Source organism: Suncus etruscus, chromosome 12 (genome assembly GCF_024139225.1).
Source record: "Suncus etruscus isolate mSunEtr1 chromosome 12, mSunEtr1.pri.cur, whole genome shotgun sequence".
Taxonomy (NCBI): Eukaryota; Metazoa; Chordata; class Mammalia; order Eulipotyphla; family Soricidae; genus Suncus; species Suncus etruscus.
The window spans coordinates 101,173,308-101,197,935 of record NC_064859.1 but is presented as its reverse complement, the minus strand read 5'-3'; the positions used below and the strand labels follow the sequence as shown (position 1 = coordinate 101,197,935).

General features: G+C 48.6%; 2 protein-coding genes across 2 annotated transcripts in view; one reads left to right on the top strand and one right to left on the bottom strand.

Annotated features, from left to right (window-relative positions):
* Nucleotides 1-2,865: 2,865 nt before the first annotated feature.
* GPATCH11 (G-patch domain containing 11) lies at nt 2,866-13,625 on the bottom strand. Its single transcript, XM_049784301.1, has 8 exons — nt 13,535-13,625; nt 12,335-12,561; nt 10,990-11,031; nt 8,625-8,745; nt 6,886-6,976; nt 4,929-5,048; nt 3,935-4,016; nt 2,866-3,094 (listed from the first exon to the last, which is right to left on the bottom strand). Exons 1-8 carry the CDS (start codon nt 13,600-13,602, stop codon nt 3,036-3,038), a joined length of 810 nt encoding a protein of 269 aa, XP_049640258.1. The 5' UTR covers nt 13,603-13,625; the 3' UTR covers nt 2,866-3,035.
* A 2,449-nt stretch (nt 13,626-16,074) lies between these two features.
* HEATR5B (HEAT repeat containing 5B) overlaps nt 16,075-24,628 on the top strand; it is a 66,124-nt gene continuing 57,570 nt past the window's right edge. The window contains 5 exon segments of the mRNA XM_049784291.1: nt 16,075-16,148; nt 17,089-17,238; nt 19,198-19,409; nt 22,586-22,694; nt 23,886-24,035. Of these exon segments, the coding sequence (XP_049640248.1) occupies nt 17,113-17,238; nt 19,198-19,409; nt 22,586-22,694; nt 23,886-24,035 (597 nt within the window). The 5' untranslated portion in view covers nt 16,075-16,148; nt 17,089-17,112.

Genomic DNA, 24,628 nt, shown 5'->3' with positions numbered 1-24,628 from the left:
GGTAGGGCGTTTGCCTTGTACGCGGCTTACTTAGGATGGACCCGGGTTTGATCCCTGGCATCACTGGGTGTGCCCCCCCCCAAAAAAAAAAACCAGAAATGAGAACATTACAAACAAATATCAGAACTGATCACAGTGGTAGGGCGTTTGCCTTGCATGCGACCGACCCACTACGGACAATGGTTCGATGCCCAGTATCCCATATGGTCTCCTGAGCCTGCCAGACTTCTGAACACAGGGCCAGGAGTAACCCGAGTGCCATGGGGCATAATCCAAAAACCAAAAAAGAAAAAAAAAATGTCAGAACTGAAAAACGTGGTACGTGTAATAAAAAAAATTCACTGGAAAGCCTCGTCAGAAGAGTAACAGCTGTGGAGGACAGAATCCGTGAACTCAGTTAAATAACTTTGTAGACTCAAAAGCATGTTTACCAGAACTACAGAGGTAACTTTTAGACAAGAGAAACTTCACTAACACACTGAACTCCTGAAGAAATGTGACACAAAATTCTGTGCCAAGAACCTCTCTCAGAAGGAAAATGTCTGCTGCAGAGGCAGGCAGGAAAGAGGATGAGGGGATGGCAGGAGGAAAACTGGGGACATTGATGTTGCACATGGTGTGAATGAAACCCAATCATGACATGAAACCCATTTGTAATTGTATACCTCAAGGTGATTCAATTAAAAAAATTAAAAAAAAAAGTCTCTCAGGGTCAGAGTGATAACTCAGTGAGTAGAGTATTTGCAGTTGACCCAGGTTTGACCCCAACATCCCATATGATCCCTAAGCCTGCCAGGAGTAATCCCTGAGCACCGCTGGGTGTGATCCCCAAAACACAACCCCTTACCCCCCAAAAGGAAGAATGGCTGGACAGATAGAGCTCCCTGGCCCAAGGTATGGAAGTGAGAACTGCCCTTGGTTGGCATCAAAGGCACGTCCAGGTGCTTCCCACAAGAAGGTGACCTCGGGCCCAGAGAGATAGCACAGCGGTGTTTGCCTTGCAAGCAGCCGATCCAGGACCAAAGGTGGTTGGTTCGAATTCCGGTGTCCCATAGGGTCCCCCGTGCCTGCCAGGAGCTATTTCTGAGCAGACAGCCAGGAGTAACCCCTGAGCACCGCCGAGTGTGGCCAAAAACCAAAAAAAAAAAAAAAAAGAAGGCGACCTCGATTGGGGGTGCAGGAGTGAATAACCAGACAGGGTCCAATGACAATTCCAAGGGGAAGACGGAGCCCTTCTGTTTCACTTGCTAACACGATTGTTTTATGAACTGCCCCCAAATAAATATTAAATAACTGTAGCCAATGATATAAATTCCAATCTTTTATACATATTTCTATTCATAGACACCTTGTCGAGAGTTTATGGAATTCCGCCAAGTTCACTGGCTCACATGACATTTGACCTAATAATTTGAAATTTTTTTTGTTTGTTTTTTGTTTTGTTTTGTTTTTGGTTTTTGGGCCACACCTGGCGGTGCTCAGGGTTACTCCTGGCTGTCTGCTCAGAAATAGCTCCTGGCAGGCACGGGGGACCATATGGGACACCGGGATTCGAACCAACCACCTTAGGTTCTGGATCGGCTGCTTGCAAGGCAAACGCCGCTGTGCTATCTCTCTGGGCCCCTGTAATTATTATTATTATTATTATTATTATTTTTTTTGGCTTTTGGCTTTTGGGCCACCACTGTCAGTGTCCTAGGGACCATATAGGATGCCAGGAATTGAACCTGGGTTGGCTGTGTGCAAGACAAACGTCCTCTCTGCTGTGCAATTGCTCCAGCCCCATCCTTATTTATTTATTCTTTTGGTTTTTGGGCCACACCGGCAGCGCTCAGGGGTTTACTCCTGGCTCTACACTTAGAAATCGCTCCTGACAGGCTCAGGGGACCATATGGGATGCTGTGATTTGAATCACTGTCCTTCTGCATGCAAGGCAAATGCCCTACTTCCATACTATCTCTCCAGCCTCCTTTAATTTTTTTTTGGTTTTTGGGTCACACCTGGCAGCACTCTATGCTCAGAAATCGCCCCTGACAGGCACGGGGGACCACATGGGATGCCGGGATTCAAACCACTGTCCTGCATGCAAGGCAAATGCCCTACCTCCATACTATCTCTCCAGCCCCTTTAATTTCTTCAGGTAAAACTTAAACTAGGTCCCTAACATCAGATAGGTACATTCCCACTGTATGTATATTGCCATTGTCTTTTTTAGTCACACCTGGTGGTGCTCAAGGGTTCCCCCACCCTCATTGAGTCCTAATGGCAAAGGGCAAAGGAGGGGCCCAGCTGGTGTGTGTGTGTGTGTGTGTGTGTGTGTGCTCTAGGACAAGGAAGTGAGAACAGGTGTGGCTTTGGCTCTGGTGATCTCTCACTCAGGGACTCTGGTCTCAGGGGCCAAGGCAGGGGGCGGTGTCATGGGCAGGGGCTATCGTGGATCCCCAAGTGCTCAGCCTGACCCCTGGCTTTGCCACAGCCTGAGATGAATGAAAGCTGACGATCGCCTCTGTCCCCTACGCAGCTCCTTCTCGGTGTTGGGAAAGGAGGAAGAGTTCCCCGGGGATGTCCTCACAGTCACGGGCTTCCTGGAAGAACCATAACTACCCTGTGGGCCCGCCACAAACAGCAATATACCATTAGTGTGCAGCGAACAACATTTTATTTATTTATTTATTTATTTATTTATTTTTGGTTATTTGGGACACACCCATTTGACGCTCAGGAGTTACTCCTGGCTAAGCGCTCAGAAAATCGCCCCTGGCCTGAGGGGACCATATGGGACACCGGGGGATTGAACCGTGGTCCTTCCTTGGCTAGCGCTTGCAAGGCAGGCACCTTACCTCTAGCGCCACCTTCCCGGCCCCATCAGCGAGCAACATTTACAGTCCCAAGTACAAAGCCCCCAAATTACAAAAACAACCAATAGACAAGGTGTGCCAGGCTGGCACCAGAAGTCGGGGAGTTGAACGGGGTGCATCTTAAGGGAACAAGGCCTGCCCCGCTTTCTTTCCTTTTTCCCTTGAGTAAGATTCGTCTCAGTCATCATGGTCGGCAGCGGTTGGCCCTGGGCAGTGAGCAGACAGATCTCCTTCATCTGTGACGGGGAGGGACAAGAGAGGGTGAGCATGGCATTCACAGCTAACCTTGGGTCCAGAAAATCATCCCAACAATACAGACATCTTTTGTCTGTTTTGTTTGCTGCTTCCCATGATCAAGAAAGAGGTCAGGAAGAAGGATAAATGATGAGAATTTCTTCCCTTGTACTACAAAGTTGTTTTTTTGGGGGGAGGACAGGGCGTGTTACATGCATGCATGCATGCTTGTGTGTGTGTGTGTGTGTGTGTGTGTGTGTGTGTGTGTGTATTGTGCAGGGTATTGGGACACATTCAGCGGTGCTCAGGGCCTACTCTTGCTTCTTTTCTCAGGAGTGATGCCTGGTGGTGCTTGAGGGATCAGAGGAGGTGCCAGGGGTTGAACCTGGATTGGTTGTGGGCGAGGCAAGTGCCTTACATCTTGGCATTGTCTCTGTCCAAAGCACAAAGTCTTTACCAAAGCAGTGTAGGCAAAAGGGTCGGGAGGGAAGGAACACACACACACACACACACACACACACACACACACACACACACGGAACACACACACTCACACACCCTCAAACCATTTCTTTCTTTACAATATAAAACCAGAAACTTCAATCAACAGCAAGATTACACACAGAAGTTAAGGTGCTTTCCTTGCACATATTTGACCCGGGTTTGATTCCTGGCACCCCGTAAGGTCCCCTGAGCCCCATCAGGAGTGAGCCCTGAGCATTGGGTATAGTTCCATTCCCAATCCCTACTCCCAGCCCCGGAAAGAAAAATATTTCAAAGCTAGAAATCAAAAGGCATTGGCTGTCAATAATATTTTACCCAAGTCTAAAATAGTTCCTTGCCTTCGTAGGCTGTTCCGCACCAGATGCAGTATAGATGTTCTCCTCTCAAGTAACTCGTCAGTATTCGCAATTTTTCCGGGACCTAGATTTGGGGATAAGCACAAGTCACACTGCACAAAACCCCCCATTTCTGGTCTCATGGATCCACTTAATCAGCCTGTCTGTGTGTTTTCTGGGGTGGGAGGAACCGGGGCTATGATGGGGGAGAACAGGTCCCAGGATCAGTCACTCGGCTGTTGTCACGAGTCAGCCAGACCCTCAGAAATCGCTTGTTAATATGAAAAACACACACCTGAGCTCAATTACAACCTTGAAGGATCCTTTGTGGGACACAAGTTTTCCACGTTGTCAATGTTTCCCACCAAATCCCAACATGCAAGCCAGTGCAGAAATGCATGCTCCTTCCTAAGAAGCTAATCTCTACTTCCTTTAATTGCTTGTTTTGTTTGTTTTGGGGGCCACACCTTGTGGCGCTCAGGGGTTCATCCTGGCTCTATGCTCAGAAACCACTCCGGGCAGGCTTGGGGGACCCTATGGGATGCCAGGGAATCAAACCTGGGTCTGGTGTGTGCTAGGCAAACACTTTACCTGCTATTCGATCACACCGGCTCTTTATTACTATTTGGGGGGGGGGTAGGGGTGTTGGTTACTGGGATTATTCCCAGAGGTTTAAGAGGAAATAAGAGAAATGAAAATAATTTTCAGGGACAGCTAATTCATCATCCAAAGGAATAGGAGATGAGGATAAGTAGTTTTGGATTTGGGACTATTAGCCGTTACGGGTGTGGTCATTTCCCCCACTTATGGGACACTGGCTAAGGTTTGGAGACATTCTGGATGGTTTTAGGGAGGATGTGTCACTGGGCCCTGCAGATGGAGGCCTGGGGAGCTGCGAGGTGGGGCTTTCAGGGCCCAGAGCAGCCCACATCAGACAAACTGCCCCCTAAATCAAAGAGAAGAGCAACCGTGCTCTTTGAGCTGGTTTGAGACTCACACTTAGCTCATCACTCTGCACTTCATCTTCATCTGCTTCATCCTCCTCCTCCTCCTCCTCCTTTCCAGTCTCCTCTTCCAGGCTCAGCCAGTACCATGGCTCCCTGGGAACCTGGATTTGCTGGAAAGAGATGGTTCTGTTAAACAGGGCTAAAATGTGGGGGTTCCCACAAGACCCTCACGGCCACATGTCGTCTCCGGGTGACGAGCTGCTATGACTTAGCACTGCTCCAAGTCAGGGTTGGGAACTTGCCATGGGGTGTGACTCGCACCCCCCCCCCAAATCCAGAGAAAGGAGAGAGGGCGATGTGGTACTTGCACAGAACAGAGATTTTATTTTTTCTTTTTGGTTTTAGGGCCACACCTGGTGGCACTCAGGGGAACCACATGGGATGCTAGGATTGTACCCAGTCGGCTTTGTGGCACGGAAAAGACCCTCCCCACTGTGCTATTGCTCTGGCCCCAGGAGGGAGATTTTAGTAACACCTTTGAGACTTTCAATGGAGGCACCAGGGGGAAAGGAAGGAGTGGGGAGAGAGGGAGAGAGGGAGAGAATGATAAAGGGAGGGAGGAAGAGGGAGACAGGGAGAGAGAGAGCGGGAGGGAGAGAAGAAGAAATAAAGGAGGAAGAAAAGAAGCTGCTAAAGTAACTGGTTTTTACCCTATTCAGGAGAATTCTTTTATTTTTAAATACAAACCAAGCTTCATTTATTTATTTGTTGTTGTTGTTGGAGGGGGTTGGATGGTGACGGATGGAGGGAAGCATTTTTCCCTGCCATCCCAGGCCACGTGGCTCCGCAACCCCCATCCAGCTGGCGGGTCCCAGGTTTAGGTGAATTGCGGAATCAGACTCATCCAGAGACAGGCATCAGGAAGTATCAGCTTTATTCATACCCTAACACCACATGTGTGGCCTATATCATAACCTTTTAAGCACAGCCATTCTTAGCTAGTCCTGCATCTTAACTCCTTTCAGCCATCTTCCCTTTGACCTCCACGCTGGCCAAAGACCAAAAGGGCAGACAGCCGAGCCCTAATCCCCTGGGTCAAAAGGCTTTATCTACCTTTTCCAAAAGCCCTCCCAGGAATGGGCGGGGTCTTGCAGGTAAGGTCAAGTTACCTAGGGAGAAAGGGTGGGGGATGAGGCTTCAAGCACTCAGGGATTACTCCTGACTCTGTGTTCAGAAATTGCTCCTGACAGGCTCGGGGGACCAGATGGAATGCCAGGAATTGAACCAGGGTCTGTCCTGGGTTTGTTGTGTGCAAGGCAAAAGACCTACTGCTGTGCTATCTCTCTGGCCCCATGATAATTCTTCTTAGCTTGTGCTTGTCCCTCATGGTCTTTAAGTACTTCTGACATTGGTCCCCTACCCCTACCTGTTCTCCATCCCTACAGGTGGCCCTTCTCTTCCCAATAAAGACCTGAGGTCACAGGGAGAAGATAGCCTATCCGCCTGCCGGTCTCTTTTGCTGGATAGCTCATGGTGGAAGGTTTCCTGCACCTGTTTTATCTCTAGAACCTTGTGTGGATCATTTGCTGTGTCACATCTGCTTCCAGACCCTCGTTCCCCAATCCCCCCAAGACTGGGGAATGGATTTCCACTACAAGGAACAAAGCGAGATCAACTAAAACCAAAAAAACTTGGAATCTGCAAAACCCATTTGATCTGGAAGCCGCAACTGGACAGGATTCAGCTTCCTTGGAGAATCAGCCATTCTGCCAACAGCAATGATCTGGGAAAAAGAACCCCCTGGGACTCCGGTGAGACCAGCCAGCTTAACAGCAGTAGGAAGGACTCGCTGCAGGTGGTAGTGCTCCCCGACCTGCCCATCTGGATGCCAGGGGAGGTGCTCTGAGTGTCGTGGACCCTGGGCTTGAACCCTGGGACCAGTAGTTATGAGGTGAATCCCCCTCTTGGCACTCTCCCCCCAGTCCTCCCAAGCAGGCTGGGCTTTACCTTCTGCGCATCCAGCTGCTGGCAGGCCCGCCGGCTCCTCCGAAGGTCCCCTTCCAGCTTCATCTCATCTTGCTTTGTCCTCAGGCGCAACCTAATGGCCAGGGCGAGAGGCACCTTGAAGGGCTTTGGACTTGGCCTGGGATCCCCGCTTTCCTTTAGTTTTTTTTTTTTTGGGGGGGTGTCACACCAGGCAGTACTCTGGGGTTACTCCTACCTTTGCGCTCAGGAATCACTCCTGGCGGTGTTCAGGGACCATATGGCATGCCGGTGATTGAACCTGGGTTGGCTGCGTGCAAAGGAAGAGCCTTCCCCACTGTGCCATAGCTCTGGCTCCAGGACTCTCTGTCCCTTCACTCTGCTTTCTGAAGAAGCCCCCCGCTGTCCCCCCGGAGTCTCCCACTTATTTGTTTATTTAGTGTTTTTTGTAATCAGGGGATTCTATGTGGTGCCAAGGATTGAACCAGGGTCAGCTGTACCCTGACCCCTGTGCTATTTCCCTACCTCGCTCTCCTCTTAATAAAATGTCTTTATCACTTTATTTAAAAAACAAAACAGGAACTAGAGCTAGAGCATTCTGGGTAGGACACTTGCCTGGCATGTCACTGACCTGGGTTTGATTCCCAGCATGCCTAAAGGTCCCCCAAGTCTGCCAGGAGTGATGCCTGAGTGCTGCCAGGGGTGACCCAAAACCCAAACCAAACCAAATCAAAACACTTGGTCCTAAGCTAAGTTTCTCATCACAAGGGAAGTTGCTTTTCTTTTTTTTTTTTTTTTGGTTTTTGGGCCACACCCGGCGGTGCTCAGGGGTTACTCCTGGCTTTCTGCTCAGAAGTAGCTCCTGGCAGGCACGGGGGACCATATGGGACACCCAGATTCGAACCAACCACCTTTGGTCCTAGATCGGCTGCTTGCAAGGCAAACACTGCTGTGCTATCTCTCCGGGCCCGAAGTTGCTTTTCTTTTCTCCACCAACTTTTCTTTTTCTTTTTTTCTTTTTTTTTTAGGCCACTCAGCAGTTCTCAGAGGTTAATCCTGGCTCTACACTCAGAAGTTGCTCCTGGTAGGCTCGGGGACCCTCTGGGATGCCATGGATGGAACCCAGGGCTGGCTCATGCAAGGCAAATGCCCTCTCTGAAGTGCTATCATTCTTGTTCCTCTCCTCCACTTTTCTTTTTTTTTGTTGTTTGTTTGTTTTTTGGGTCACACGTGGCTTCGCTCAGGGGTTATCCCAGGCTGTATGCTCGGGAATTGCTCCTGGCATGTTCAGGGGACCATATGGGATGCTGGGATTCGAACCACTGACCTTCTGCATGGAAGGCAAACACCTTACCTCCATGCTATCTCCCTGGCCCCTCCTCCACTTTTCAATTAACTTTTCCTTCTAAACCAAAAAAAAAAAAAAAAAAAAAAAACAACCTAAACTAAAAACAAACAAACAAAAAAATTAAAAAAAGTGGGGAGAGGCCGGAGAGATAGCATGGAGGTAAGGCTTTTGCCTTTCATGCAGAAGGACAGTGGTTCGAATCCCGGCATCCCATATGATCCCCTGAGCCTGCCAGGAGGGATTTCTAAGCGTAGAGCCAGGAGTAACTGCAGAGCACTGCCGGGTGTGACTCCCCAAAATAAATAAATAAACCAAAAAAAGTATTCCCTTGATTTTTTTTCCTTTTAGATGACAAAGTACCAGGAATCAGACAAAAGAGCATAGATGGACCCAGAGGGTCAAGGTTGGGCCGTACCGGAACTGCTCGGCTGCCTGCTCGGACGCCTGCTTTTCCAGGTGGACCTTCTTCTGGTATCTCTCCAGCCTTTCCTCCGCTTTCCGCTTCAGCAGCGTCTCGTGGCCGATGCCACTCTTTCCTGTTCAGACAGAAAACTCTGAAAAGACACTAACCATCCCCGTCCAAACTGAACGCTTTAAGAGCTGCCATGGAAATTCGATTCTCTTTTTTGTTTTGTTTTGTTTTTTTGTTTTTGGGCCACACCTGGCGGTGCTCAGGGGTTACTCCTGGCTGTCTGCTCAGAAATAGCTCCTGGCAGGCACGGGGGACCATATGGGACACCGGGATTCCAACCAACCACCTTTGGTCCTGGATCAGCTGCTTGCAAGGCAAAGGCCGCTGTGCTATCTCTCTGGGCCCCCCCCCTTTTTTTTTTTTTTGGTAATTCTCATTTTGAATGAGTCAAAGTCACCTGACAAAAAATCACATGAAATAACACTGGAAGGGGCCGGCGAGATAGTACAGTGGCAGGGCATTTGCCTTGCATTCGGCCGAGCGGGGTGGACCTGGGTTCAGTTCCCGGTATCCCATTTAGTTCCCCGAGCCTCACATGATCAGAAGTCACGTAAGAGTGATTTCTGGGGCCCAGAGAGATAGCACAGCGGTGTTTGCCTTGCAAGCAGCCAATCCAGGACCAAAGGTGGTTGGTTCGAATCCCGGTGTCCCATATGGTCCCCCCGTGCCTGCCAGGAGTTATTTCTGAGCAAACAGCCAGGAGTAACCCCTGAGCACCGCCGGGTGTGGCCCAAAAACCAAAAAAAAAAAAAAAAAAGAGTGATTTCTGAGAGCAGAGCCAGGAGTAACCCTTGAGCGCTGCTGGTGTAGTCCAAAAACAAAAACAAAAACAAGAGAACACTGAAAGTTTTTTTTTTTGTTTTTTTTTTTTTGTTTTTTGTTTTTTGTGGTTTTTAGATCACACCCAGCAGTGCTCAGGGGTTACTCCTGGCTTCATGCTCAGAAATTGCTCCTGGCAGGCACTGGGGACCATATGGGATGCCGGGATTCGAACCAATGACCTTCTGCATGAAAGGCAAATGCCTTACCTCCATGCTGTCTCTCCGGCCCCAAAAGTTTTTTTTAAATTAAAACCCAAACACATGATCTGATTTTCCCCAAGACCATTTATCTGTTTAAACCAGATTTAATATTGTGTAATTTTTTTTCTTTTTCTTTTTTGGGCTCAGGGATCACTCCTGGTAGGCTCAGGGGACCATATAGGATGTTGGGGATTGAGTCCTGGTTGGTCCTGTGCAAGGCTGCACTATTGCTACATCCCAAAACAAAATTCTAAAACATCAGGAAAATAAGACTGTCATATTTTCATAAAAATATTATAAGCCCAATAAAGAATATTCTCAAAACTCAAAGCATTGAGAAAATAGTCAATGGAAAACTATCTCAGGACACTTTCTGGACACTTCAATGGAAAAATCCAACTTTTGTGGGGGCCAGAATGACAGCATAATGGGGAGGGCATTTTCCTTGCACACAGTCAACCGGATTCAATCCCTGGTATCCCATAGGGTCCCCTGAGTCCACCGGGAGTGATTCCTGAGCACAGAGCCAGGTAAAACATACAAGCACTGCCAAATGTGGCCCAGACTCTGAAACTTCAAAAAAAAAAAAAAAATCAAACAAAACAGCAGGCTCCTTTTGTTTTATGTCATAAAACGTTTCCCCCATATTTTTATGATTTATTTTATATTTCATGCTCAAACTTTTTTTTTTTTTTGGTGGTTTTGGGGTCACACCCAGCAGTGCTCAGGGGTTATTCCTGGCTCCATGCTCAAAAATTGCTCCTGGCAGGCACGGGGGACCATATGGGACGCTGGGATTCGAACCGATGACCTCCTGCATGAAAGGCAAACGCCTTACCTCCATGCTATCTCTCCGGCCCCCATGCTCAAACTTTTATCTGGGAAGGCTTTAAGCTATCAAAAATAATCTGCTTACTGCACTATATATTCAGTTAGGAGCTGGAACAGCTGGTGCCTCTTCAGCAGTGCTGAGCCTGGGATTCTCTCCACCCCAATAATACTGAGTGGGTCTCACAGCTCAGTGCTTGGGCCAGATACATGGTGCTACCTGGGGCCTGGCAGTGCCAAGGCAATCCAGGGATAGAACTGGCATCCCTGGGACACTTGTGCACCCTGCCCTTTGAGCCCTCCCAGTCACCCTGGCCAACAAAGTATGGGTGAGGCATTTCCTCTGACCAGAGACCAGCACTGGAACTGGCTGCAAAGAAAGGTCATGATTAAAAGCAGATTATGCGCTTGAATCCATTATCAAACATGCTCGCAAATGAACATGCATACATACATACCAGTTTTGACATGGAGCGGGATGGGCTCAACGATGCCGCCACCTAAAAAACCCAACATGACAAACCACAAATGACTTGAGAAATTCTTTCTCTGAGGACAAATAAGCAGAAGGCAATTTTGCCACATCCCCAGGAGGCCCTGAGGTCTGCTGTTAGGATTGAAGCTCAAGCCCCGACATTGAAAACTCAACTGTCAACATACTGCCTCACCTTCAAACAAATTTAGTCTTTGTTTGTTTGTTTTTGGGGTTACACCTGGCAGAACTCAGGCGTTATTCCTGTGCTTAGGAATCACTCCTGGCAGGTTTAGGAGGTAACTCATATGAGATGCCGGGGATCAAACCCAGGTTGGCTGTATGCAAGGCAAATATTCTACCTTCCATGCTATTGCACCAGCCCCAAACATTTAGACTTTTGTAAGGTGGGAGCTGACTCCCAGTCCCCATGCTGGATCAAATGTGTCCCTTCCTGGTCACCCCATCCCATCTCCCCAAATGTGCCTTACATGACCATCAAACTGTTGGTAGGATCTTCACTCCTATCACAGCGAATTTAAACTAGGGGTGGAATTACTCCTGGGAATTCAGGTTAGGGGATGAAGGGAATTTAAGTCAGGAATTTAAGAACCAAAAATACAGAAATGACACATCCAAAAGGTGACCGCATTGCTAGATGAAGGAAGAGTAAAGGAATTACAATGACATAGGGATGGAAGGACAGGGGCAGGGCGTTTGCTTCGCAAATGGCCCACCCAGGTTTGATCCTCAGCATCCTATAGGGTCCCCTGAGCAGCTCCAGGAGTGATTCCTGAGTGCAGAGCCAAGAGGAATCCATGAGCATTGCCTGGTGTGGCCTCCACACTAGCAAAAGCAATTACAATGACTAAAAAAAAGGCAATTAAAATAAAGGAAAATATATAAATGAAAAGAATAAAGAGAAGATAAATTTAGAAGAAAAAGGAGGAAAATAAAGGGAAAAAAAGGAAAACAAAGAACTCTCAGAAGTTCCTTCAAATGATGTCCTTGAGGTTTTCAGGAGCAAAATGGGGTGAAAGGTGAGAGGTGAGAGGTGCAAGCCTCCTATAGGGCAGCCAAGCAGACAATGAGCAGGGCAGAGTCTGATCAATATGGCTGCTGCCATCTTGGTATACCCATCCTCCTGTACCCCGAGCCCTTCTCCTGCCAGGGAGATTCACAACTATCTCCCCGCACAGACTGGCCCAAGCCTGGGGCAATGACAGAGTGAAGTGGCTTTATATGCAGTGTAGACAGGTAAAGCTGAAAGCGTGTTGGCTCGGAAATCGCCTGTGCAGGGAGATCGTGGACGATTGTCACATGGGACCTACCGCTTTTGCCCAGGGCCTGCCCGCTCTTGTAGCCCATCTTCTGCAGCAAAGCAAACCCCTTGTTTTCACTGCCCAGGGCATTTTTCAGCCCGATGTCTCGTCTCTCTTGCTCCTCCTGTTTGAGGCTCTTCTGCCTGTTTTTCAGGTTGGCTTCCTGCTGCTTTTCTTCTTTCCGACGGGCCTCCCGGATCTGCCTGAGCATTGGCAAGCCTGGCTTGACGTCCTCTCTGGAGGAGGCAGAGGAGGGGGAAAGAGTGGCTTAGAAAGCACAGGAGGGGACGTGGAAGATAGCATGGAGATAAGGCGTTTGCCGTGCAGGCAAAAAGACGGTGGTTCGAAACCCAGCATCCCACATGGTCCCCCAAGCCTGCCAGGAGTGATTTCCGAGCATAGAGCCAGGAGTAACCCGAGCGCTGCCGGGTGTGACCCAAAAACCAAAAACCAAAAGAAAAAAGAAAGCACAGGAGGAACCTTCTGGTAGCATGGCCACACACGGGGTCAGTGAACCTCATAGTTCAGCGTCTGAGAACCGCCTTTACTAGTGTCACAACTATAATGAGACGTGAAGAGTTTGCAGGTGAAGACATGAGGAACAGCACATGTCATGACTCTCAGAAAAGGACAAGAATAAAGAACATGGGGGGAGAGGAGAAAAAAAGTGAAGAGGGGCCAGAGAGATAGCATGGAAGTAGGGTGTTTGCCTTGTATGCAGAAAGATGGTGGTTCAAATCCTGGCATCCCATAGGGTCCCCCCATGCCTGGCAGGAGCGATTTCTGAGCATAAAGCCAGGAGGAACCCCTGAGCGCTGCCGGGTGTTACCCGCTCTCCCCACCCCCCCCCCAAAAAAAAATAAAGAACAAAACAGGATCCAGGGGCCAGAGTGATAGCACAGTGGTAGGGTGTTTGCCATACTGCTGACCCAGGACAGACCCAGGTTCGATCCCTGGCATCCCATAGGGTCCCCAAGCCTGCCAGGAGCGATTTCTGAGTGCAGAGTCAGGAGTAACCTGAGTGCTTCCAGGTGTGGCCCCAAAACAAACAAAACCAAACAAAAGGATCCAGGTAGAAGTTCAATGCTCAGTAGGACAAGGGAAGGAAGAGAAGGTTCCAGGATGCTTCGCCCCTGTTGGAAGTAATTTCCACAAACCCGTGGAGCTGACCTGCCCGCCTCCCCTTCCGCGGCATCGACGCTCACTCACTTGATGTTCACGAAGGCGTCAGACATGTAATCTTCTTCTTCTTCTTCTTCAGCCATGTTCAACTTCATGCAGCCACGGGATCTGCAAGAGATGGAGGCTGGGCCACCTTCCCAGGATGGAAACAGCATTTGTCATTTATATAGATTTTTTTTGTGTGCCTTTTTTTGGACCATACTCAACAGTATGCAAGAGTTTATACTGCTCTGTGTTCAGAGATCACTCCTGGCAGTGCTCAGGTAAGGCCGTCTGGGGTGCCAAGGATTGGATCCGGATGTTGACTGCAGGCAAGGCCAGTGCTCTACCTGCTGTGCTATCTCTTGGGCCACCACTAGACCTTTCTTTTTTGTTTTTTGGGCCACACCCGTTTGATGCTCAGGGGTTACTCCTGGCTAAGTGCTCAGAAATTGCCCCTGGCTTGGGGGACCATATGGGACTCCGGGAGATCGAACCACGGTCCTTCCTTGGCTAGCGCTTGCAAGGCAGACACCTTACCTCTAGCGCCACCTCACCGGCCCCCACTAGACCTTTCTTGAGATCATCTTTATATCCCTGAACCCCTCAAGTCTTGCGTTCTAGCAGCTCAGGGCTTCTACTCACACTTCTTGGAGATGCTGGGTTTCCAAATCAATGCTCTTGCAACCGCTCATCCCTGTCCCCATCTCTCTGTAACCCTCTGCTTGGACCCTTGTCCACCATTTTACAGAAGACATGTCCTTCTCGGAGACAATGACAACAGCCCCCAATCTCACTGTTTTTTGCTTTACTACAAGTAATATTTTCTGTTATTCTGTGGAACCAGGGAGCAGATCTGGAGTCTCATACATATGAGGACAACACTCTTCTCTGGCCCCAGAGTGACTTCAGATCATGTCGCCTGCCTTGGTCACCCTCCACCCTGGGAGAGGTTCGGACTAAGGCTTCAGAGGGGAAGACGAAACTGATCTCAAAGTTTCTATACCTTTCTCGCTGCCCTGAACATGCCACAGATGTTTCCGGTACAAAAACCTGCCCTGGCCACTCTAGCCTGTCTCACCACTGTGCCTTCAAGCTGCTAATTTGGGCCAGGGGCCTTTGTTTCACCCCTCACGAGCACAGAATCATTTTTATAGGATCAACTTCAATTGCTAAAAATAATCCTGCAAAGGCCAGAGTGATAGCACAGCAAGAAGGGATTTTGCCTTGCATGTGGCTGACCCAGGTTTAATCTCTGGAACCCATATGGTCCCCTGAGCCTGTCAGGAGTAATTTCTGAGCACAGAGCCAGGAGAAACTGCTGAGCACCACCGGATATGGTCCCAAGCCCCCCAATCAAATCCTGCAATGTCTGGGAAACAGTCAACTAAGCTGAGCCCAATCAGTTCCCAACCCCAGCAAACTGAGATAGTAGAAAACCTGGGATAGGAGAGGACAGTAGTTATTTTAAGCTGCTCAGTGCTGAACTCACTGGCTATACAGCCCGGACACATGGGTCCCTACTCCCTATCAGGAAACCTGCCCTCACCTGTCACTCCCTCTTCCCCTGCTCTTGGGGTTCGCACCTCTTTGATGATATATGAGGTTTCTGTTATCTAAAGATCTGAGGGGCCAGAGACATAGCACAACAGGGAGGGCAGTTACCTTGCACGCAGCCTACCTGGGTTCAGTCCCAGCATCCCATAGGGTCCCCAGACCCTGCCAGGATTGATTCCTGAGTGCAGAGCCAGGAGTAACCACTGAGCATCACCGGGTATGGCCCATCTCTATGCCCCTGGCTGGTGCAGAAACTCTGACTTCATGCACCCCCTTTCAAAGCACCTCCCTGACCCCCTGTGACTGCTGGACTTTGGTGGGAGGGCTCTGGGGACACTTTGGAGGATATGGAGCGTACGAAAGAGCCCCCAAGGCTTGAGAGATGAGAACTTTGCAAAAAGCTAGTCTAGGATGACCTGCAGTTTTGGGGTTCGCAGAGAGGAGAAGGGTGTAAGCAAGGGCTCCCCCCCATCCTAGGCCAGGTGCAGAATGGGGCTGCAGGATGGGAGGACGATCAGGAGGCGGCAGTCCCGCAACCGGTGGGGTTTCCTCCCTCTGGTGTCCCCCCTGGCTGTAAAAGACCCCAATACTGCTTGTGGGGGGCGGGGAACGGCGGGGAAGGGGCGCCTAGGTTCATAGGCTACCTGGCAGCGATGCGCGTCTAGGGCCTGATGCGAAGAGCGTAACTGCGCATGCGCCCAGATCCACCGCGCCTACCAAGAGCGCGACTGCGTTTGCGCCCAGACAAACCGCGCCGTGCCGAAAGTGGCGCCCCCTGGCTCGTGGAAAATCTGCGCGGACGAGCCTAGTGCGCGTGCGCAAACCTGCTTCCTTGCACGCGCATTGGGGCATTTCCGGCCTGCTGCTCAGTCCGGCGCCTGGGCCGTCTCCAGACGGGCAAGTGCACATGCGCCCAGACCAGCCGCCGCGCCGAAAGTGGCGCCTTGGCGCGCGTAAAAATCTGCCCGGATAAACCTGGTGCGCGTGCGCACACCTACTTCCGCGCACGCGCACTCGGGCATTTCCGGCCTGTTGGTCAACCTGGGTCCTGGGCTGTCAACGTCCTGGACGCTTTGCAGCTAGCACCCCCTGTGCGGACGGGCAGGTGAGGTTGCCCGGTCTCTTGGGGACCCCCCCACCCGTGCTGGGTCCTTTCTTTTTCTTTTTGCACGACCTCCTGGGTTTGACAGCTGCTGCTCCCATAGCAAGCGGTGGGCGAGGAAAAGAGGCACCCCAGGGGTGGGGTAGGTTTGCACCCCCAGAGCATCCCTGGGCCTCGAACTCCTGGACTCAAGAGTTTGGCATGCCTGCTTTGCACGGTTTTTCGTTTTTCGAGCTCATCCTATTATCTTCTAGACACTCCTTGTGTTTTTCCTTTGCATTCATTTATGCCCATCTGTGCCCTGGGCCTTTAATTTTTTTGCTTTAAAAGTTTTGCCCCAAATAAATCATTTTGGAGATCCCTCCAGACCCCCCACAAATGCAGTGGGACCACAATTGCAAGCCAGGCCTGTCATCTTTCAGAGTCACATGCATCCAGTTCCACTACCGATGTTCATATAAAAAGAGACCGATGTTTATATATGTATATGGGCCGGAGAGGTAGGGTGTTTGCCTTGCATGCAGAATGACGGTGGTTCGAATCCCATATGACATCCCATATGGTCCCCTAAGTTTGCCAGGAGCAATTTCTGAGTGCAGAGCCAGGAGTAAACCTTGAGCGCTGCCCGGTGTAACCCCCCCAAAAAAAAAGAAAAAAAAAGAGAGAGAGAGAGAGAGAGAGACATGAAGTATATATCCAAATTCTAACAAGTAGTGTTGTGATTTTATTGGTTTTGTTTGTTTGTTTTTGTGTTGGGGTCACACTCAGCAATGGTCAGGCCTTACTGCTGGCTCTGCACTCAGGAATCATTCCTGGCAGGCTCCCCCTAACCCTATGGGATGTTGAGGATCAGATCTGGGCTGTTTGCAAGGCAAGTGCCCTCCTTCTCTGTGCTATCTTTCAGCCCTGACAAATGTCTTTGATTTGGTTTTGTTTCTCGAAGGTGTGAATCTGTAAAACGTCCGCCATGGAATTAGCTCACAGTTTATTGCTCAACGAGGAAGCGTTGGCTCAGATCACTGAAGCCAAGAGACCCGTTTTCATCTTTGAATGGCTGCGCTTTCTCGATAAAGTCTTGGTTGCTGCCAACAAGGTAAAGGGGATACCCTCATGCCTTTATTTCCCCTTTTGGGTTCACGTGATGGAGAGTCGACATTGTAGATCAAGTCCTTGAGGTCTGCCAGGCTGGTGGATGGCCCTTTAACTTGACACTATTCCATTTTTTTTGTTTGTTTTTTAGTTTTTGGGCCACACCCAAAAACGCTCAGGGGTTACTCCTGGCTATGCGCTCAGAAATCGCTCCTGGCTTGGGGGACCATATGGGACACTGGGGGGACTGAACCACAGTCCATCCTAAGTGAGTGCGTGCAAGGCAGATGCCCTACCGCTTGTGCCACCACTCCAGCACCCACTATTTCATCTTTGATGCTGCACAAACAAACCCCAAATCTGATGAAATCCAGCCACTGGTCGGCTTCATGATCTCTTCTTGACTTGCTGCATGTGGCTTTGGAGAAATAGGACGTGGAAGCTGCCACTTGACTCCTCCCGAGTCCCTCGGGGCTGTGACAGTCCAGTTCCTACCACTCAGCTCATAGGAGAGTTGCTTGGTTTCTTCCCACATTGTCTCTGAGCTTCATTATCTCTGGGTTCTTTTGTTGTCTTGAAAATGAGCCTATGTCCTCAATCCATCTGTCTTTGCTTTTCGGGGTCCTTTTGGTTCCTTCCCTGGGCTGATAACGTTTATGAACTACCAGCTCCTCTGACAGTGGAGCGTGTCTGACTTCGGAGATCTCAATGATTCCTATGTCCATATTTCATAACCTTAGTTTATCTCAGAAAACAAAAACAAAACAAAAAAAAAACCTCTAGGGGCCGGAGAGATAGCACGGAGGTAAGGCGTTTGCCTTTCATGCAGAAGGACGGTGGTACGAATCGCAGCATCCCATATGATCCCCGAGCCTTCCAGGAGCGATTTCTGAGCGTAGAGCCAGGAGGAACCCCTGAGTGCTGCCGGGTGTGACTCAAAAACAAACAAACCAAAAAAAACCACCTTTACTTCTAAAAAAGTAAAACTTTATGGACCCAAATGAATCACTTTCAATAGCATTGGAGGGGTCACGAAGATGCTTAATCTAGGAACAAATACCATATTTTTCACTCTGTAAGATGCACATAGTTTTTAGACGAGGAAAACAAGAAAAAAAAATACTCTAAAGCAAATGGTGCAATGCTAGACACCATCAGGAGACCCGAGAGGCTCAAGTATATGTACAATATGCCAGTCCACAACTGGCTAAAAGCATTTATATTACTTTTTTTGTGGGGCGGGGGGGGGGGGGTGCCACACCCAGTGACGGTTAGCGGTTGCTCCTGGCTATGCGCTCAGAAATTGCTCCTGGCTCGGAGGCTCATATGGGATGCTGGGAATCGAACCGCAGTCCATCGTAGGTCAGCTGCATACAAGGCAAATGCCCTACCCCTGCACCCTACTTTGGCCCCTAACTTTTTTTTTATATCAGAAAATAAAAAAAGGAGTTGGAGAGATAGCTTGGATAGTAAGGCATTTATTTTCCTTACATGCAGAAGGTCATTGGTTCGAATCCTGACAATCCCATATGGTCCCCTGAGCCTACCAGGAGCGATTTCTGAGCATAGAGCCAGGAGGAACCGCTGAATGCTGCCAGGTGTGACCCAAAAACCAAAAAAAAAAGAAAATTTAAAAAAAGCAACTTTTTTTTTTTTTCAGCTCCAGGTGGCATTTGTGTCTTCACTCCATAAGACGCGCAAACATTTCCCCCTATCTTTTGGGGAGGGGGAAGTGCATCTTATAGAGCAAAAAAGACGGCGATTCATTTCTTCATGGAACCTACTATGTGTTAACAATTCTCACTTAAGGTCTTTTTGCCTGAAGTCCTACAGCTTTTAATTAGTAGAGGCCTTAGCTGCTGAGTAGTTTTGCATGTTGGCCCAAAATTTGCAAAAGTACATGTGAGAAAAGAAAAGAGGCTGATGTTCTGTTCTTTTTTTTTTTTTTTTTTTTTAATGACAGACGGATGTGAAGGAAAAACAGAAGAAACTTGTTGAACAGTTGACTGGGTTAATTAGCAGCTCCCCAGGCCCACCCACACGAAAACTGTTAGCTAAGAATCTTGCAGCCCTATATAGCATCGGGGACACCTTCACCGTCTTTCAGACATTGGATAAATGCAATGACATTATCAGGAGTAAGGATGACACGGCTGCTTACTTACCAACAAAACTGTAAGTGCTTCGAAAGTGAGTGACTGAGGGGGCTTGGGTGTGGAGGAGGTGGTTTTGGGCGTCACACCCAGCAGTGCTCAGGGCTTATTCTTGTCTCTGTGCTCAGGGCTGACTCCTGGTTCTGTGCTCAGGAATCACTCTCACTGGGGATCAGGGTGCAGAGGATCAAACCCGAGTGAGCCATGTGCAAGACAAGTGCCCTATCTGCAGTCTCAAGGGATTGCTTGAGCTGGGGTGATCATATAGGACATAGGGCACAGGCCTGGCATGTGCCTGGCCCCAGTTCAATCTCTGAGACCCCATTATCCCTGGCTCCCCAGTATTAATGAGATGATCCTGGTGATTCCAAATAAGATGGTGTCCAAGCTGCCCTGCCTCCTTGGGCCCAAACATTTAATTGTCTCCTGCTTGTAGAAGTGATCCCCTGAGGGCCGGGTGGTGGTGCTAAAGGTAAGGTGCCTGCCTTGCCTGCGCTAGCCTAGGACGGACCGAGGTTCGATCCCCCCGCGTCCCATATGGTCCCCCAAGCCAGGAGTGACTTCTGAGCGCATGGCCAGGAGTAACCCCTGAGCGTCATCGGGTGTGACCCAAAAAAACAAAACAAAAAAAAAAAGTGATTCCCTGAGCACTTTCCCCCACTCCAGTAAACTAAATTGGGGACTGCTCATCTGAAAGACCAACAGGGAGGACTTCCTGTGGCCTGGCGCTGGATAGAAACACGGCTGTGTTTCTACCAGACCTTGCTTACCTTGGAGCAGATCGTGAAGGCTCTTCAGACAGTGGCAGTTTGCACAAGAGTTTGTGGGGGAACTGGGATGGAGGGAGATTCTTTTTACTTATTTTATTTTATTTTTGGGGGGTGGGTGGGCACCTGGCAGCTACTTCTGACTCTGTGCTCAGGAATCACACTTGGTGGTCTTGGAGGACCAGACAGGATGCAGGGGATCAAATCTGGGCTGGCTGCATGCAAGGCAAATGCTTTCCCACTCATACTATTGCTTCGGCCCCTGGAGATAGATTCTTGATTAGGATGGCAGAAAGTGTAAAGAATTAAAAAAAAAAAAAAAAAAAAAAAGAATTTCTTAGTGATGGGATTGAGGTAAAAATGAGCAAACTGAGGTCGGAAAGAATACAGTGGGGGGGCCCGGAGAGATAGCATGGAGGTAAGGTGTTTGCCTTTCATGTAGGAGGTCATCAGTTCGAATCCCGGTGTCCCATATGGTCCCCCGTGCCTGCCAGGAGCAATTTCTGAGCATGGAGCCAGAAATAACCCCTGAGCGCTGCCGGATGTGACCCAAAAAAAAAAAAAAAGAATACAGTGGGGAAGGTATTTGCCTTGCATATGGCTGACCTGAATTGGGGTTCCATCCTTGGTATCCCAGAGACTTCCCTACTGCACTGCCAGAATTGATTCCTGAGCACAGAGCCAGAAGGAACCCCTAAGCACCACCAGGTGTGGCCCCCAAAACAAGAACAAAAAGAATAAGCATACACAGTGGTGCTCAGAGGTGACTCCTGGCTGTTCTCTTAGGGATCATTCCTTGTGGTGCTCGGGGACCTGATGGGATGCCAAATATTAAACCCAGATAGGCCGTGTGCAAGGCAAATGCCCTCCCAGCTGTGCTATTGCTCTGGCCCCATGTTTGGTAAAGTTTTGTCAAGTTTTCTTTTTTATTTTATTTTTTTTGGTTTTTGGGCCACACCCGGCAGTGCTCAGGGGTTACTCCTGGTTGTCTGCTCAGAAATAGCTCCTGGCAGGCACGGGGGACCATATGGGACACCGGGATTCGAACCAACCACCTTTGGTCCTGGATCGGCTGCTTGCAAGGCAAACACCGCTGTGCTATCTCTCCGGCCCCTCTTTTTCATTTCTTTTATTTATTTATTTATTTATTTATTTTTTGGTTTTTGGTTTTTGGTTTTTGGTTTGGGCTGCACCCGACGGCACTTAGGGATAACTCATGGCTCTGTACTCAGAAATCGCTCTTGGTAGGCTCTGGGGATCATATTGGATGCTGGGAATTGAACCCAGTTTTGTCAAGTTTTGTCAAGTTTTCTATTGGAATAAGATCTGCTTTCATGCAGCAACGTGCTGTGCTGGCACACATGTGAAATTTTTCGGGGGTGTTTTTTTTTTTTTTTTTTTGGGGTCACACCTGGTAATGCTCAGGAGTTACTCCTGGCTCTGCATTCAGAAGTTGGCAGGTTCGGGGGACCATATGGGATGCCGGGAATCGAACTACTGTTAACCCTGGGTTGGCTGTGTGCAAGGCAAACATCGCTGAGCTATCTCTCCAGCCCCAATACACATGTGAGCTGAGCCTTGTCTTCCCTCCAAATTTGCTGACCCCACAAGGTGGGGATTTGAAGTGGAAAATAAAAAAAAAAAATTGTTGGGCCAGACTGATAGTATCATGGGTAGGACATTTGTCTTGCACACAACTGACCCGAATTCAATCCCTGGCACTCCATATAGTCTCCTGGCCCCTGCTGGGAAGGATCCTTGAATGCACGGTTAGGAATAAGCCCTGAGCACCATGGGATGTGAATCCAAAACAATAGCTTAACAATTTATAGTCAATGGGACCAGAGAGATAGCACAGGGGTAGGGCATTTGCCTTGCAAGCAGCTGACCCAGGACTGATGTTGGTTCAATTCCCTGCATCCCATCTGGTCTCCAAGTCTGCCAGGAATGATTTCTGAGCACAGAGCCAGGATGTGGCCCAAAAAATAAAACAAAAAAAAATTTTTACAGTGAAAAATGTCCTGTGCAAATTATTTCTAAAAATAAGAAAATCTGTGAACTTACCGAGGGGTGGTGGGAAGGGTTCATGGGACATTGGTAGAGGGGCTAAGATTGGTAGTGGGGTTGGAATGATGATTACAAGAATAGGAGAATTAACAGATTTGTAAATCATGTACCTTAAGAAAAATGATAAGGGAAAGAAACCACTTCCAAGAAACATCTAATAAAATTATATTATTGGGCCGGAGCAATAGCACAGCAGTAGGGCATTTGCCTTGCACATGGCCAACCGATTTGATCCCCAGCATCCCATATGGTCCCCCGAACCTGCAGGAGCAATTTCTGAGCACTGACGAATGTGGTCCCAATCTCCCCAATTATATTATTGACTCAATAAAGTTCAGTTACAGAATCATGTCACCTCTTACAGGGCTGCGGTGGCTTGTGTGGGAGCATTTTATGAAAAAATGGGGCGAATGTTAGGCAGTGCATTTCCAGAAACGGTCAACAATCTTCTGAAATCTCTGAAAAGTGCTGAGGTAAGTTTTACCACAAATATTATTCCAATATTTTGCTTGTGACAGCTGTCAGAGGCCAATTAAAAGTGTGTGTCTGGGAGCCAGAGAGATAGTTCAGTGGGAAGGGCGCTTGTCTTGCATGTCTCTGACCTGCATTTGGTTCCCGGCATCCCATATGGTCCCTGAAGCCTGCCAGAAGTGATTCCTGTGGGCAGAGGTAGGAGAGAAAACTTTGAGCACTGCCAGGTGTAACCCCACATTCCAAAATAAATAAATAAATAAATAAATAGAACCTCAACATACACAAATGTATTTCTCAACCTCTGAAATAACTTATAATTCAGGGGAAGAATTCTCTGTTTAGAGCGAATGCTGTCTAGAGCTGAAGCCCGAGTGTGATCATTAATTTTTTTTATATTATGAAAAGGTATTTTTTGTTTTGTTTGATTTGGATCACACCTGGCAGTGCTCAGGGGCCACTCATGACTGTACGCTCAGAAATCGCTCCTGGCAGGCTCGGGGGACCCTATGGGATGCTGGGATTCGAACCACATCCTTCTGCATGCAAGGCAAATGCCCTACCTCCATGCTATCTCTCTGGCCCCTAATGAAAGTGTATTTAAAAAAATTTTTTTTATTATTTTCTGATGTAAAATAAAAAGTTAGGTATATGTGTTTAACCAGTTGTGGACCGGTGGTTGTAAAACATACTTCGGCCTCGAAGGCTGGTTGTTCCCAACCGCTGTTGTCTCTGAAAGCATCTCCCATTGCTCCATTTACTTTAGAATGTTTTTTTCTTATTTTCCTCGTCTGTTGGTGTTGGGTGTTTCTTCTATCAGTGACCTATTTCAGAACTAGTTTATTCTTTATTGTTCTTATATTGAAATGTCTTTACCTAACATCCATCTGTTTGAGGCGGGCTATAGAAGCGCTTGGGGAAACCTGTGGGAGGCCGAAAGGGGATCGAACCTGGGTCGGCCCACGCAAGGCAAAATCTCTAGCCACTGTGCAATCGCTCTCAAAAATACTTTTAATCCTACCTAGAACTTTCTAGAGAACTTGATCTCATTCCACTTCCCATTTCCCTTAGCCATCAGGAAAGATGATGAGAATGGTGGGGGGAGAGGCCTTGGGCTTTGATGTCTGCTGCCTTCGCCTTCAAGCATATAACTTATTTCATTTTATGGCCTCGACTTGTATGTTTCCATGTAGTCCCAAGGACGCAGTGAAATCCTAATGAGTCTGCAGAAGGTTCTCAACGGCCTGGGAGGGGCGGCTGCTTCCTCCCACCGCGATATTTATAAGAATGCCCGGTCACTTCTGACTGACCGGTCCATGGCTGTTCGCTGTGCAGTCGCCAAGGTTTGTACTCAGTCACTTTATTTTGTTGGTTTGTTTGTTTCGGGGCCACACCTGGCGTTGCTCAGAAGTTAGTCCTGACTCCATGCTCAGGAATTACTCCTGGCGGTGCTCCGGCGACCATACGGGATGCTGGGAATCGAACCCTGGCTAGCTGCATGCAAGACAAATGCCTCCCTTCTGTACTGTCACTCTGGCTCCTATACATTCAATTTCTGAAATAGAAATAATTTAAATTATTTGTTTATTTGTGAGTGGGCTTATTTTTTTTTTGTAAGCTGCCAGATTTATTGCTACAAAGCTATTCTTTTTTTGGGGGGGACCCACACCTGGCGGCACTTGGGTTACACCTGGCTCTGCGCTCAGAAATGGCTTCTGGCAGGGCTCTGGAGACATATGGGATGCCTGGGATCAAATCTGGGTCCATCCTGGGTCAGTTACATGCAAGACAAACACCCTACTGCTGTGTTATCTTTCCATCCTCCATCCTCCTACGTTTATATTGTGTTCAATTTGCTTTACTTCTAATTACACTTGGGGGGGGGGAGTTTGTCAGGAAGGAATTCCTGAAGCTGTTGAGTGTACCACATGACACC